Raw genomic sequence first — 14,165 nt, forward strand, 5'->3', positions numbered from 1 at the left:
AATTTCTTTTTTTTTTTTTTTAAAGATTTTATTTATTTATTTGACAGTGATAGAGACAGCCAGCGAGAGAGGGAACACAAGCAGGGGGAGTGGGAGAGGAAGAAGCAGGCTCATAGCGGAAGAGCCTGATGTGGGGCTCGATCCCACAACGCTGGGATTACGCCCTGAGCCGAAGGCAGATGCTCAACCGCTGTGCCACCCAGGTGCCCCCACCCTCCTAATTTCAAGGTCAAGGCCTTTTTTATGCTGTCCTTGGAGCCTTTATCACACCCCGCGTTTCAGCTCATTACATTACAGGCAGGTTTGCTCCTTCCATAACTACGAGATTCTGAACAAATTTCAATGGGTTGGTCACATATTACTAATTTCTGATTTTGAACTAAGCATAATAAGCATTTTACTTATTCCAAAGTAATTAGTTTGTAGTGGTTTTTAAGTAGAATAAAGTAATTTAATAAAGCAACAGACATTATATAGTCAACTAAAATGCAGGTAGAATTCAGGGGGTAGACTGCATGCTCCTTTGTTAGCAAAAAACAAAAAAAAAGCAAACAAACAAAAAATGAACCTTCAGACTGTGGTGTTTTCTGTATTCTCACACACTGAGCCTTTATAAAATCCTACAGTTGGGGCACTTCCGTGCGAAGACTGAACGCCACGGATCGGTTTGAGATAAAATAAACTCCTTGAGGCCAAGACTTTAGAGACATTATCTGTTTAATAAATATGATTGTAAAAGCAATAAACAAGAGCAAGTATACATTACACTACATAGTATTTAACAAAAAATACATCAAAAAAGTCATTTTAAAATTAGAAGTAGTTCCGATACTATAAGAAAACTTTCTCTTTTTTTTTTTTTTTAAATTGGCTTCCTATAAAAATAAGTTGGCAAATGAGGGATTTCAATGCTCAGTTGGAATCCTGGAAAACACAGAACAGCTGCCAAATACCCCATTGCTCTCAAAGTTGCTGTGTGGAACTTCTGAAAAAAAAGCAAAGCAAACCTCTGCATTTTGGACAGTGAATCCAATTAGGAATAAGGCAAAGGAGAAAATGTTGGTTGGGCAGTTCAGGGTAGAGCGTGCACAGTTTGCCTTCTGGGATTTTTGTAAAATGTTGTAATATCAGTTTTTTAGCTTGCCCTGAATCTTCCCTTCCACAACCATGCCTCCCCACCCACTCCTCTGGCCTGAAGCCCACCAAACTCCCCATTGTGTTTGCACCTGCTGTTAGCGAGTCGGTAGGCACTTGGGTCCCTCCCATTTGTAGGCTCTCATCACTGCCTTCTCTTTGGGATTGAGCTGGAGTGGCAGGGTGCGGTAGTTCCCAAAGTTCTGTGTACATCACAATAACCTGAAAACCTGGTAAAAATAGACTGCTGGGCCCTACACCCTACAGTTTCTGATTGAGTAGGTCTGCAGTAGGGGGACCCCAAATTTTCATTTCCTGTACGTCTGAGGTGACGCTGATACCGCTCAGGGCAGGTACCGCACTTTGAGAACCACGGAGCTGGATCGCAAGAACAATGAGGTCCCCTCTGGGCGGTACCTTGCCTCATTCATCTCCTACAGGTGGGAGGGAGCTTTGAGGAGAGGTACACGAGGATCCTGGAGATGCTGAGTAGAGAGCCGGCCATCTGGGATCGCTTTCCAAGATGCCAGGCATCTCTTGTCTACCTCTATTTTTAATTAGGATTTACACGCCCATTTTTCCTTATGTCTTCTCACGTATCCTTCCATTTATCCTTTCAACAAAGTAATTTTCTTAATACCTACTCTAGGCAAGGCACTGTGCGAGATTAAGAGGGTTATTCCCTTTTTCATAATTTTCCAATTAAAATTAATTGAACTGCAACTCTGAGGACTCCCTGTGCTGTTTTGAGTGAGCTTCCTTTGGTTTCCAAACATTTCGTCTTCCAGATTAAACTTGGAAGGCTCCAACTGAAGCGGATCGATGAGGATGTTTCCTGTGGGATAGGAAGCCTGGCAGGTTGGGGATCAATTGAGTTCTACAAACAGATGGCTGCCTCAGGCATAATCCATTTCCCAGATTCGTCCTGGGCATCCTCAACCACAAAAACTTCTGTCTGATTCACTTCTGACTGCAGCTTTGCTACTCTTCCCCTGCCCGAGCTACACGAGGGCAGGGATCGCCAGGATCTTTGGGGTACCCCCAGTATTACCGGGACCCTGTTATCAACTGTGACTGGCCTGGGAACATGGCCAAGAAGGAGGCTGCTCTCTCTGAGTGCTTTTCAAAACTGCTTTCTCCTATGTTTTAGAGTGGGTTTTGCCTAATTCATAATCCTCCAAGGGCATCTGGGGGACACGCTTGTTTCCCTCTTTCTCTGGGCCGTCTTTCATTATTGCCCCGGGCAAATCGGGATTGTTCATGCTCTGAGCCAGTCTGCTTCAGTTAGACGTCTGCCTCCTCCCTGTAAGCCTACTGATTTTTCCTTTGCCAATACTATGATACTCAGAGATCAGAGAGCATACCTGGGAAATGTCTGGGATCGTCCTACATAATCAAAATCTTATCCTAATGTAAGACAAGACCTCTATATATTCTCAGACTTTTTGACACTCTTAAATATTAAATCCATTAACCTGCTTCTTCTTCTGGTTAAAATAAGTTTTATTTTACAAATATTTTTACTGTAGTGTGAGAGAACAAATACTGGGTAATAGCAACCATTACAGAAGGAATCGCCCTGCCACATAGTAACACGTTTAAAACATTTCTCACAAGAATATTCTGGAATCTGCACCCGAGATTTTTGTTAAGGTGTGAGAATACCACTATTCATCTGTATCCTTTCTTTTCCAGGGTACATGGCCAGGTGTGAATTGCTTTGCATACATCAACCCTTTCACACACTTCGCATGTTCCCAGGGGGGAAAAGGCAAGGCTATTTGGAAGAGGCAGGTTCTATAGGAGGAGACAAAGGAGACATGGAGCCGAGCCCTGCCTGGCAGGGAGCAGCTGGGTCAGCGTGTAGGGAAGCTGGCATGCTGACAGATCAGGAATGTGTGGGTGGCGGGGGCAGGGCTGGCAGAGGCTAGGCCAGTACTTAGGGAACACTGGGGTTAATGTCTAGAATCCAGTAACATGTTTGGGAAGAAAAAGTCGGAGGAGTTGAAAGACAACTTGGAGAGCTGAAGGAAGAGGTACAAAGACATCAACAGCTCATGACCACACATGGATACCAAACAAAGGGGAGGCCAGACAATGGGTGGCTGGGGTTCTCTTTTCTAAGTAAGTTGTGGGGCCAGAGTAGGAAAGCTACGAGGGAAAACCTTGGTGATGTGAAGGGGTGAACAACGGGAAACAGAGATCCACTTCTGACATGCTTGCCCCCGCTGCCTGCCTTCCCTACCCTGCCTGCGGAGATGGAACTTCACCTCTCTCCTCGTCCCTGTGGCCGCACAGAATGTAAACTGCAAGCAGCCTCGTGGCCACTGCCGGCCACCGGAGCTACCAGAGCTAACTGAGAAAAGAAACGGACAATGCGGAAAGTGGGACGAGAAACAGCTCAGGGTTTCGCACTCCTGTGCATGTCTTTGTGTCTTATGAAAGGGGCTGGGGCGGCTAATCCCCCCATCAGCCTCTAGTGCTAAAATAGCTGTTAAATCTAGAGCCAAGAATATTTCCAAAAACACATGCAGATTTCCTTGGCCTCTATATGTTATGAATTTTCTACAAACACGATCGATCAGAAAAAAGAGAGAGAAGAGGAAAGGGGGAGGGGAGTGTTTTTCCATTAAAATAGAGCACCTGTACACTGCCCCTCCAAGCATGTTCTCAAGGTATTGTCCACATGCACAGGCTTAAAGCTAAAAACCCTTGTTGTCTGTGTCTGAAGAATTAAAAAGTCCAGATGCAGTGAGTGTTTGTTTGTTTGTCTGTTTGTTTGGATTTTGATTGTTTTTATTTTATTTGTTTGTTTGTTTTTGTTTTTTACTGGCGTCCTCCATTCAAACATTTACATAGGTAGGGATTTCTTTTGTGCTTTGATTCTCAGCAACTATGGAAATACTTCCTGGCAAAATAGGAAACAGAACAACAAAGGAAAGAAAAAAAACATAAAGTTAGTGGTCATGAAGGATGGTGCACTTGACAAGAGCGAAATTCTTTCCTGATCAGCAGGTCGCCTGTAGCCTTTGGGGGTTTTCCTTAAATTGCAAATTGTGCCCCAGCAGATCCCCGCTTTGGCGTTGAAGGTGGAGTGGCGTGTCTTGCTCTTTGCAATCGGAGAGATGAGTCACCAGGTTGAGTAGAAGGGGAGGGAGGGGAGGGTAAAGCTACTCTCCTAAGAGAAAACGTGTAACACTTACTCATTTAATGACACTGACAATGGAAAGGTGTCAGAGACTGTGCAACTTGCTGGGGGTTGCTCCTGGTGAAGGAGGGATTGCTACTTTAACAAAGTCAACAGCGCTGTGCTTCATACCCCGTGGAAGTGGGATTGAAAACCAAATGACCCACAGAAATGCACTTAGAAGCTTTAGAAGTAAATAGACAGGGTGAACACTTCTCTGGACTTGAAGACAGAAAAGCCTTTTTCTTTTGAACCGAAAGCAATTACACATTTATCACCCTGTCTCCCCAAACCAGAGCAAGCACGCTGTGAACGCCGGACCCCAGATGTGGCCCCAGCTGGTATTATTACGTCTGAGACAAGCCAGGCACTGCACTGAAATCCCCCAGCACCACCACGAACTCTTCCACATTCACTTAAAGAGAGGGCTGTGTTTCCATTCAGGTGCCCCTTCCCCGTTCTAAGTAACAGGTTAAAAATCTTAGGTAGCGGCCTTCTAGAAGGTTTGGTATTCTGACATTAGAGTGAGGCACCAATGGTTATCTAGTAATGCAGCCCTCTTGGTCAGCAATGCAGGATTTGAGATGGCAACATTACAGCTTCAAGTCCTGACACCAACGGACAGGGGGAAACAAGGCCAGCCAGGGATCACAATGGTGGCTTCCACGGGTTTGTCTAACTCCCTGGAAATTTTCCTCTGCCACAAATAGTAGGACTTAGCAATTAAGCCTGAGGCTCCAGACATAGCTGTTGGATTCCCAGCTCACTTCGCAGGCAGAGAGAGAGAGAGAGAGAGAGCGCTCCACTGATACATGATAAGGTCCACTGTAAGACTTCTGCCAGGGGACAGGTAAACAGGAGGAAGAAATCTGCTCTGTAACAGGCTAACCCTCCAGGGATCTCTCTCAGGAAACCTCACTCCTGGGATGTTCTGCAAACTTTCTGCCTCTTGTCCTCAAAATTCTCAGGTTCCATGTTTCCTTGGGGGGGGAGGGGGGGAGCAGTCTTTAGATTCCTGCTAATTAAAGAAAAAATGCCAGGGTGATTGGCTTGGCTCTCCTCTATTCTGTCTCATGATGTCGCTTCTGTACAAGCATTCCAGAGCAATGTGCCCTCCGAAAAGTTGTCTTGAGGCCAGGTGGCCCTGTCCTACCCTGTCATTCCCTACCCTGCCCGGCCCTCCATCCACATCACCAGATCCAGCCTCTGAGGCCTCCTTCTTGCACTTTGTTAGAGCCAACGCTCTGCTCTTTGCCCACAAACATTTTGAAGCCCCGTATTTTAAAGCAAAAGGAGGAATAAAGTCACGAGAGAGAAAAAAACACTACGTAGGAGCAAGAAGGCTTTTTCCCTCCCCCTCGTTCCAAAGGAAGGAAGCAGGGAAAGAGACATCTTAGCTGTTTCTCTCAGGAATGTTAGAGCAGGAGAAAGTGGTTACGTCAAGCCAGAAAGGGGTTAGACAGAGTCAGCCGTTGACTACCCAGGCCGAGCAGCTGACGGCTACCGGGAATCATTTACCTATGAGCTGGCATCCCACCTTCTCATCTATCAGTTGGCCAGGCCTCCTTAGTTCAGTCTGAGGGATATGGGCCCTGCTTTCAGTGTGACTGACCCGACTGACCATCTCTCGTTCTTTCTCATTCTGCATCTGGGCATAAACATTAATCCCCGGGATCTTCCTAAAACATTAACAGACAGCATCATTGCTATGCACGGGAGACGTACATCACGGCAACACGTGCTTCCGAACCTGTCAGGGAGGAGGAAGGGGGAGGGGAGATGTGGACGGAGGGCCACATACCTTTTAAACTTGTAGATGACGAACACGGCCAGCCCCACAAACACCACCGAGAGCAGCATCAGCATAGCAGATCCGCTGTGGGCCGGAGTGAGGTCCACCAGTGGGGCTAGGGGAGAACACAAGGCACGGTCACGGGCATGCCTGACTCCGTAAGATGCTGACGCTCTTCGCGCAGGCACACAGGAGTCCCAGGACACCCCGGGAGCCCTATGCACAGATGTGTGTCACATGGCTGGCATGGGGGGGGGCATCGGAGCCTGGCCTGACCCCCAGAACGCTCCAGCTGGGCTATTCAGGAAGTGCAGCGGGCACTGGAGCCAGACGGCTCAGAAGGCAGGCCTGCGCCACCACGTGCTGGCCCGTGATTCTAGGCAAGGGCTTTCACCTTAATGGGCTTACGTGGTGAGAGAACAAGGGTCTGTGGGAGCACCGGCTGAGTTCACGTACGCAAGCACTGATGACAGTGCTGGACACGTGTGAAGTCTTCCATAAGTATTAGCCTTTCTTACTACTGCTGCTGCTCTCCTTTTTAATCAATATTTAAAAGACTATAATTATTAAATTTTCCTATACTTTGAGTGCAAGCTTTTCTCTCACTAAGCAACGCACATCACCAGAAAAACCAAGAGGAATATTTTTATGAATGATCTGCTCCTGTCCCTGCAACTGTCCCGTGAGACGAAGGACTGGAGGGGAACGGAGCACGCTTATCTTTTCGGCACACAGGCAACTGACGGCTAGGTGAGCATCTCAGGAGAACAGCCACGGTGGTGCAAGCGGAGGGGTGTGCGACCCCACGTTGTCGCGCTGCCTTCCCAAAGCCCTGACAGCAGCTTGTGGCAGGAGGCGCCGGCCTCTCGGATGCACAGGGGGGCTCCTCTCTGCATCCACAGAAGGCTGTCCCTCCCTGAGTTTACCTCAGACCGCACCTCTCGGGAGCTTCTCTCTCCACCTCCAAGTCCTCCTCAATCTTGGGGTCAAATCTGTGCTGCTTTAAGGACTTTGTTTGCAATTACTTTTTACCCTCTCAAAAAACTGACATGTTGCAAAAATAGCGCAGCTGAAGCATAAAAGGCAAGCCGCATATGCACCTCAGAAGGCCTGGATGCTGAACTTGACCTTCCCCCATTTAAGTAAAGTCTGATACTCAGAAAGGCGACTTTCAAGCACCATTTTCTGTGGCTTTTCTCCGTTGAGAGCCAAGAAGGCAATGTTCCGGTCCCCTGGGTGCAAAAGGTCAAGAAGCGGTGCCTGTGTACTGAAGGACCCCAGCAAGACTTGAGGCTGCTTCTGCTCTGCCTGGTTATTGTCAGGTTACGCTCCAGCCACTTGACGCAACTGGAGAGCACGTACCAGACGCCACATCGTTTTTCTGGGATACAGGTCAAACCGTCTTTCTCAGAAAACAGGTTTAGCTGTTTTAGTAGTAGAATCGGCTTTTAGGAAGCAGGAAAATTAAGCAACCCCTGTGCTTCTCTCTCTCCCACATCAAGCAGCGCTTACGCCATGCAGGGCCCGCGGGTGAGTCTGTGTGTGAGGAGGCCGCAGGCAGATACCCAAGGCATATGTGCTTCCAGGTCAAAATGAGAAAATAGAAGTATCTTCCGTTTACTTAGGCCAACACAGTGCCATCAGCAAAGGAGCCCAGAAATACTTCAGAACTCACACCATGATTGGCAGGATGTCACCGGGGAAGGGGACACCTGCCATTTTTCATAGACATTATCAAAACTGACTTCCACAAACAGAAGGCAGGGCTGCGACCTCTGCTGAAGAGATGCGAACAGTGAGGCTCTCACTGGTTAATATCCTTCCAAAGGACTTGAACCTAGGAAGTGGAAGAACAAAGACTTGAACCCAGGTCCCACCACAAACGCACACATGGAGCTAAGTTCAGTGGAAGATACTGGAAATTTAAAAATACGTTTCTGAGAGTGGGGACTAGGCTGAAAACTATAGTGCAAAGAAGCAAATTAAGTGACCCAAGTTAAAAAATTATCAAGTCTTAAAAGGACTAATTAGAATCATAAAGCCTACACTCTTCCAGTTGGGTGACACGCATGTGCACATCCATACACATGCATGTATGTGTACGGTACCTGTGCGTAGAGGAAGGTACCTAGCACAAACATCAACCCACAGACAATATTCTTTTATTTTTATCCCCATCCAGTCCTCACAACCCCAACCGCTGGATTATTCTCAAGCAAATCTTAGCCATCATGTAATTCCATCTGTAACTCTAAGAGATTAGGTCATTCTCTCTCCTGACATTATCACAATACTGTTATCACATGCCAGGGAATAAAAAGGGGAAGATATTTTATAGGTAATCTTCGAACGCAAACCCTTAGCTTGGCAGGGAACAAATGCAGACGGAGGGAGGGCCTCTCTGTTTAGGATGGTTAGAGGCAGGTCAGCTTTATTAGCTAAACTTGCAATTCCTAGCTGCACGCTCTTTCAGAATAAGCAGAGATCGGCGCTATGGAGTAACCAGGAGGGATACTAAGCCTGCTTGAAAGGGTTGGCATTTGAAATAAATGGAAAAGTAAAGGAGGAAATTGCTTTGGCCAGGCTCTTGCTAAAAGAGAAGGCAAACACACACACACACACACACACACACACACACACAATTTCCCTTCTCTTCCCTTTCTCATCCTCTTTCTCCACATCATAAGTTTCTATCATACAATTCTAAATCGTTCCTACTTAAAACATCATTTGTACACAAGCTGCATTAGCACTGGTAAGTAATTAGCATAGTATTTTGGGAAAATGAGCTTCTGTATTCTGAGATCTACAGCGCGGCCGTCTGCTCCCCCACCTCTGCATTGCTCAGGCTCAGGGGCGGGCAGGCGGGCAGCAGCAGACAGAGCAGGGAGAGAGCCGACGACGCCACTGCCCTGCGTGCTCGTTCCGCGGGGCTGCTCGCTGACCTGCCCCTGAATAGAAACGGGCCTATTACTGCTGCACATACAGCAGCAGCTGCGTTATCTTCGTGTGCCCGACACTTAGGTGCGTTCGAGTGTATTCTGCTGAGGAATGGAAACTTGTGATAAATGGGCTTTAGCTTGTTGTGTGGAATTAGCATAAATTAATCCCTCTCCAGTTGCAGCCTAAACAAGGTAGAAGGTGAAGGAAAATGCTGAGCAGTTTACTTGTCATTATCCATACAGAGTAAAGCGTGGATACGTCAGTACTGTGTGTGACTCCACATTTCTTTCTTCTTTTTGTAATTTTTAAGAGAGGGAGTTGGGGGGGGAGAGACTCTTCAGCAGGCCCCATGCCCAGCGCAGAGCTGGATGTGGGGATCGATCCTTACAACCCTGATATCATGACCTGGAGCCAAAATCAAGAGTTGGGACACTTAACTGACGAAGCCACCCGGGTGCCACTAACTTCACATTTCTAAGTGTGGGTGCTGGCACACACTGATTCAGAAATCCTGGGAGGACTGAGAAATGCACTGAATTAGTATGTTTTATTCATGAGGATCTAGGTTGATTATAGAAACAGCACTGCTTACCGTAAGGAAAACAGTCTTCCTGTGAAAAGCAACTGGTATATATATATAAATAAATGCTCAGAGCCTGTGGCCACGAGAGCAATCTCAGAACTCCATGTCTGGGGTCAAGAAATTGATATGGTGCCTTTTGAGAAGCAGATGTTGAGTCTGCCACTTATGACTGAAACTGAACCTCAGTTTCGTCATCTGCATAATGGAGATAACACTAAGTGCTTGTTCTAGAAAGTTGTGAGAATAAAACAAGACGGGATCTTTACAGCACTTGGCATAGTGTCCAGCACATAGGACATGCTCAGTATTTGTAACATTTTCATATCATTGCTATTGTACTCTACAGAAAATAAGCCCCAAAAGATGACAAAAGGGTTATATGGTTAGATAATTTTGGGAAATAGTATATACAGTATTCTCCATCTTGGAGATTTGCAATGCTCATCAGTAACTGAAACTTCACAGCAGTCGTAGGGCACCTGGGTGGCTCAGTCAGCTGGGTGTGCGACTCTTCGTTTTGGCTAAAGTCATGATCTCAGGGTTGTGGGATCAAGCTCTGCCTCAGGCTCTGCAATGGGTGTGGAGCATGCTTGTGATTATCTCCCTTCCTTTCCCTCTGCTCCTCCCCAACCTCTAAAATAAATACATACATCTTAAAAAAAAAAGTTCACAGCAGTCCTGCAGGAGAGAAACTAATTTAACTCTACCATAGTGTTTCCCAGACTCATATGGCCACAGCCCCTTTGCAGACCAACGTCCCACACAACATCCTTGAGGAAAAGCTTTACCCTGGGTACCACTTTCCCTTTTGCTGCAGCCTTGCCCCTTTATTTGGTTTATTTCCAAGCTGCAAAGTCAACAAAATGGTGGCATCAGCTGGTGAAACTATGTTCTTTGCGTTCACTCTCATTCGAGCAAAAGGACTTTCTTGGAGAATTTCTATCTGCACTAAGGACGTTGAACTACAATTCTAATTCATTTCTACAGTTCTAATCCAGAAGTTAGTGCAGCCGAGGAACTTACAAAAGCAAGTGTGCCACATCTTGAAATTCTTTTTGACTCTCTTGCCTCCGAAGCAGAACTACACTGGGCTTTAGTTATATAATCCATGTGGTCTGAAATCTCTTTTCCAGAAATTAAAGTGATATGGGAATGGCACCGACAGAATTTATTTAGAAAACAGAAAGAGTGCGGCGCCTGGGTGGCTCAGTTGGTTAAGTGTCTGCCTTTGGCTCAGGTCATGATATCCAGGTCCTGGGATCAAGCCCCACATCGGACTCCCTGCTCAGTGGGGAGTCTGCTTCTCTCTCCCTCCTGCCCTCCCCCTGCTTGTTCTCTCTCTCTCTCTCTCTCTCTCTGTCTCAAATAAATAAATAGATAAATAACATCTTTAAATAAAAAAGAAAACAAAAAGAGCAAAAGGTTTTCATTTACAAAGCACTCTTTTCTTAAAAAAAAATTTTTTTTTAAGATTTTATTTATTTGACAGAGAGAGACACAGAGAGTGAGGGAACACAAGCAGGGGGAGCAGCAGAGGGAGAAGCAGACTCCCTGTTCAGCAGGGAGCCCGATGTGGGGCTTGATCCCAGAACCCTGGGATCATGACCTGAGCTGAAGGCAGACGCTTAATGACTGAGCCACCTAGGCGCCCCTACAAAGCACTCTTTTCTTGACCAACAGGCCTTTCTGTCAGTTCAAATCTAAACCCAATCATGAGAGTCTTAAGGATTGTCATACCCTACTGGGATCAAGCCCTGATCCTGCAGGCCTATGGGCCAAACAGTGTGAGAATTCCTGGGAAGCTCTACTGACTAGTGGAGCAGTGTTTTAAACTGAAGATGAGTCTTCCAGAACATCCAGTCACGGAGTTTAGGTCACTTGGCTAAGTAATGACAACCCTGAGTACCTCAAAGACCAAACTTATCACTGTAACTGACAGACAGCAAGGGAAAGACGCATTTTGGTTTTCTACGGTTGAAAGTCAACAAGACATCCTGCTTACTTTGGAAAGTGTTTCTCAAAGTAGAAGTTTACAGACTACCTGAATCAGAATCACCTGGAGAATGTGTGAAAATGCAGTCTCTTAGGCTTCACTTGAAAAAAAAAAAATTATGTCTCTGAGAATCAGTCCCAGAAATCTGTACATGTAACACGCTACAAATGTCATTGTTATGCATACCGGTTTGAGAGCACTGCATGTTAGGCCCCACCAACTATCATTCCTAAAGCATGGAGTCCTTATCTTTGGAGCGTGCCCGACATTTATATTCTCTGGGTCACTAAAAGTAAAACAAAACAAAAACACAGCCCTTGATTGCTAATAATAGCCTAATCTGGTTATGACTTCAGGAGATCCTGATAGATGACCTAAATGCATTTCAAGTTGCCCCTAAGAGAGTGTTCAGCCTTGTGGAGATTGATTGCATTGCTGGGTCAGTTCTCTACCTCTCTCTCGGTCCAAGCCTTCTACAGTTTGAGTTTGAAGCTTTTCGCACCAAGAGGTGAAATCTGTTTCCTCATCCCTTGAACCTGGGCTAGGGCTACAACATCACACGGCTGTGGAATGAAAAGGGAATGAGGGTGTGACAACTGTGAGCTTCAAGGCCTCTGCACTTTTGCTCTCTCTCGTGGAATCCTGTCATTGTCATGTTTGAACACATCCAGAGTAGCCTGATACAGCATGACAGACCACTGGAGGAGACTGTAATTATCCTAATCAAGGCTTTTCTAGAGCAGCCTAGAGCCAGCAGACACCCAACACCTGGGGCAGCCCAGCTAAGACCACTAGAACACCCTACCTAATGATCCATAGCTGACTGCAGACGCACAATGAGCACAGATAAAACCAGGACCATCCAACTGATTCATAGACTCAACAGCAATAATAAATGCTCACTGTTAAGCCAATGAATTTCTGGGTGGTCTTTGTTACATGGCAATAGCTTACTAATAGCTTCTCTATTCAAAACTCTTCTTTTTCAACCGGTTAAACATCCAATTAGCAATTCTTATGTTTGGGCTCTACATTACTCAATTCTTGCTATGAACCTCTGCCCCCACTGGCAGGGTGGTAGGATATATGTAAGATAATCCTAACTATCCTCTTCTGAACCAAAACACTCTACTAATGAAAAGGAGTCTATATAAGTTTATGCATACACTACAGATATAATCCAGAATAGTCCTCGTCACTCTAGATACAAGAAGCTTAGTGTCTAAAGGATAGCTTGTCCTAGGTTCTGGTGTCTTCTTTGTCTTTTATATGTGTTCTCCTGCCTTCTGTTTCCTGCCAATTTCTCTAGACTATGTGCCTTGCCTTCCCATTGGGGAAATGTATCTCATGGATCCTAGCTACTTATTACTTCTACCTATTTCCAACGTGATGCAGGCTTGTACCCTGTCTCTGAATGGTTCATCTGGACCACTCCCCCTTGACCATTTCCACCCAAGAGTTTTTAGGACCACCCTCAGGCTGGGCCAACTCAGGCCAGTTATCATGTAGATATTTAAGGCTTTTTAATGGGCCCAGAACATCTTAGGAAAAAAACGATGAAGAAAGGACCTATGAAAAGCTAAAGAGCAACTTCAGGGCTGGCCCCTGGTATATTTATGAAAGTACCACCTTCATGTAACTGCATTGGGGAAAGGGGTATGTTTAGATCTCTTGGCACCTGTTTTTACCTGCCATAACACCATAATGGCTTAGTAGTTTTCGAAAGCCAATGGATCCACATGATGTGAAACAGCCTAAATATTTGCAGAGGGAAAAAAAAAATCTATCTATCTATCTATCTATCTATCTATCTATCTATCTATCTCTGGGGCAAAAAAGTAGAAGGAAAAATACTACTAGGATGACTTTATTCACAAAGACTTATAAATGATAACTGTGTAGATAACAAGGCAACCAGAGACTAAAGGGACAGATGAATTTATTGGCTATGGAAGAATTTTACTAGTACTAATTTCATCCCTAAATGGAAAATGTTATTGCAACAATTTATTTCACTTTACAGTTCAGAGCCCCACAACTCCACAATGTGGCATCTGCATCCATAATGATGTGGCTTAGATTATATTGTATTTCCTAAAGCTTCTTGACTAATGCTAATTCTGCCTTCAAGTGGAAAGGATCTTTCTCAATGTGAAACTGTCAGGCAGAATTCATGATGTATCCTGACCTAGGCTGAAATTCTGGTTCCTCATCCCCTCCCACATTTCCTCATAACATATCCAAGGGTAGCAACTGAAGCCCGGAAATATTAATTCTCTAATATCTCTGTGATAATATCTTTTTATAACACCAAGGGAAAAAAAAAAAAGGAAAGAAATTGAACCAGTCAGCAGCAACCATGGAGGGACAAGATCACACAAGATAATGGTTTTATTAAAAACCCACATATACCCTTGACAAAGGACAGCTTTTCTAAACCCAACAGCTTAAATCAGGTGACTGCTAGACAGACAGGAGGGGGTGAGAGGTTACTACGTATTAAATTTTCTTTTTTATTCAACCTGGAATTTGA

The 14,165-nt window shown here is 45.4% G+C and overlaps 1 protein-coding gene across 1 annotated transcript in view; it reads right to left on the reverse strand.

Annotated features, from left to right (window-relative positions):
- Positions 1 to 721: 721 nt before the first annotated feature.
- Positions 722 to 14,165, reverse strand: part of SORCS1 (sortilin related VPS10 domain containing receptor 1) — a 518,641-nt gene continuing 505,197 nt past the window's right edge. Inside the window, 3 exon segments of the mRNA XM_034663251.1 lie at positions 722 to 4,312; positions 5,840 to 6,000; positions 6,123 to 6,228. Coding sequence (XP_034519142.1) covers positions 4,305 to 4,312; positions 5,840 to 6,000; positions 6,123 to 6,228 — 275 coding nt within the window. The 3' untranslated portion in view covers positions 722 to 4,304.

The sequence above is a fragment of the Ailuropoda melanoleuca genome, chromosome 6, assembly GCF_002007445.2.
Source record: "Ailuropoda melanoleuca isolate Jingjing chromosome 6, ASM200744v2, whole genome shotgun sequence".
Classification (NCBI taxonomy): domain Eukaryota; kingdom Metazoa; phylum Chordata; class Mammalia; order Carnivora; family Ursidae; genus Ailuropoda; species Ailuropoda melanoleuca.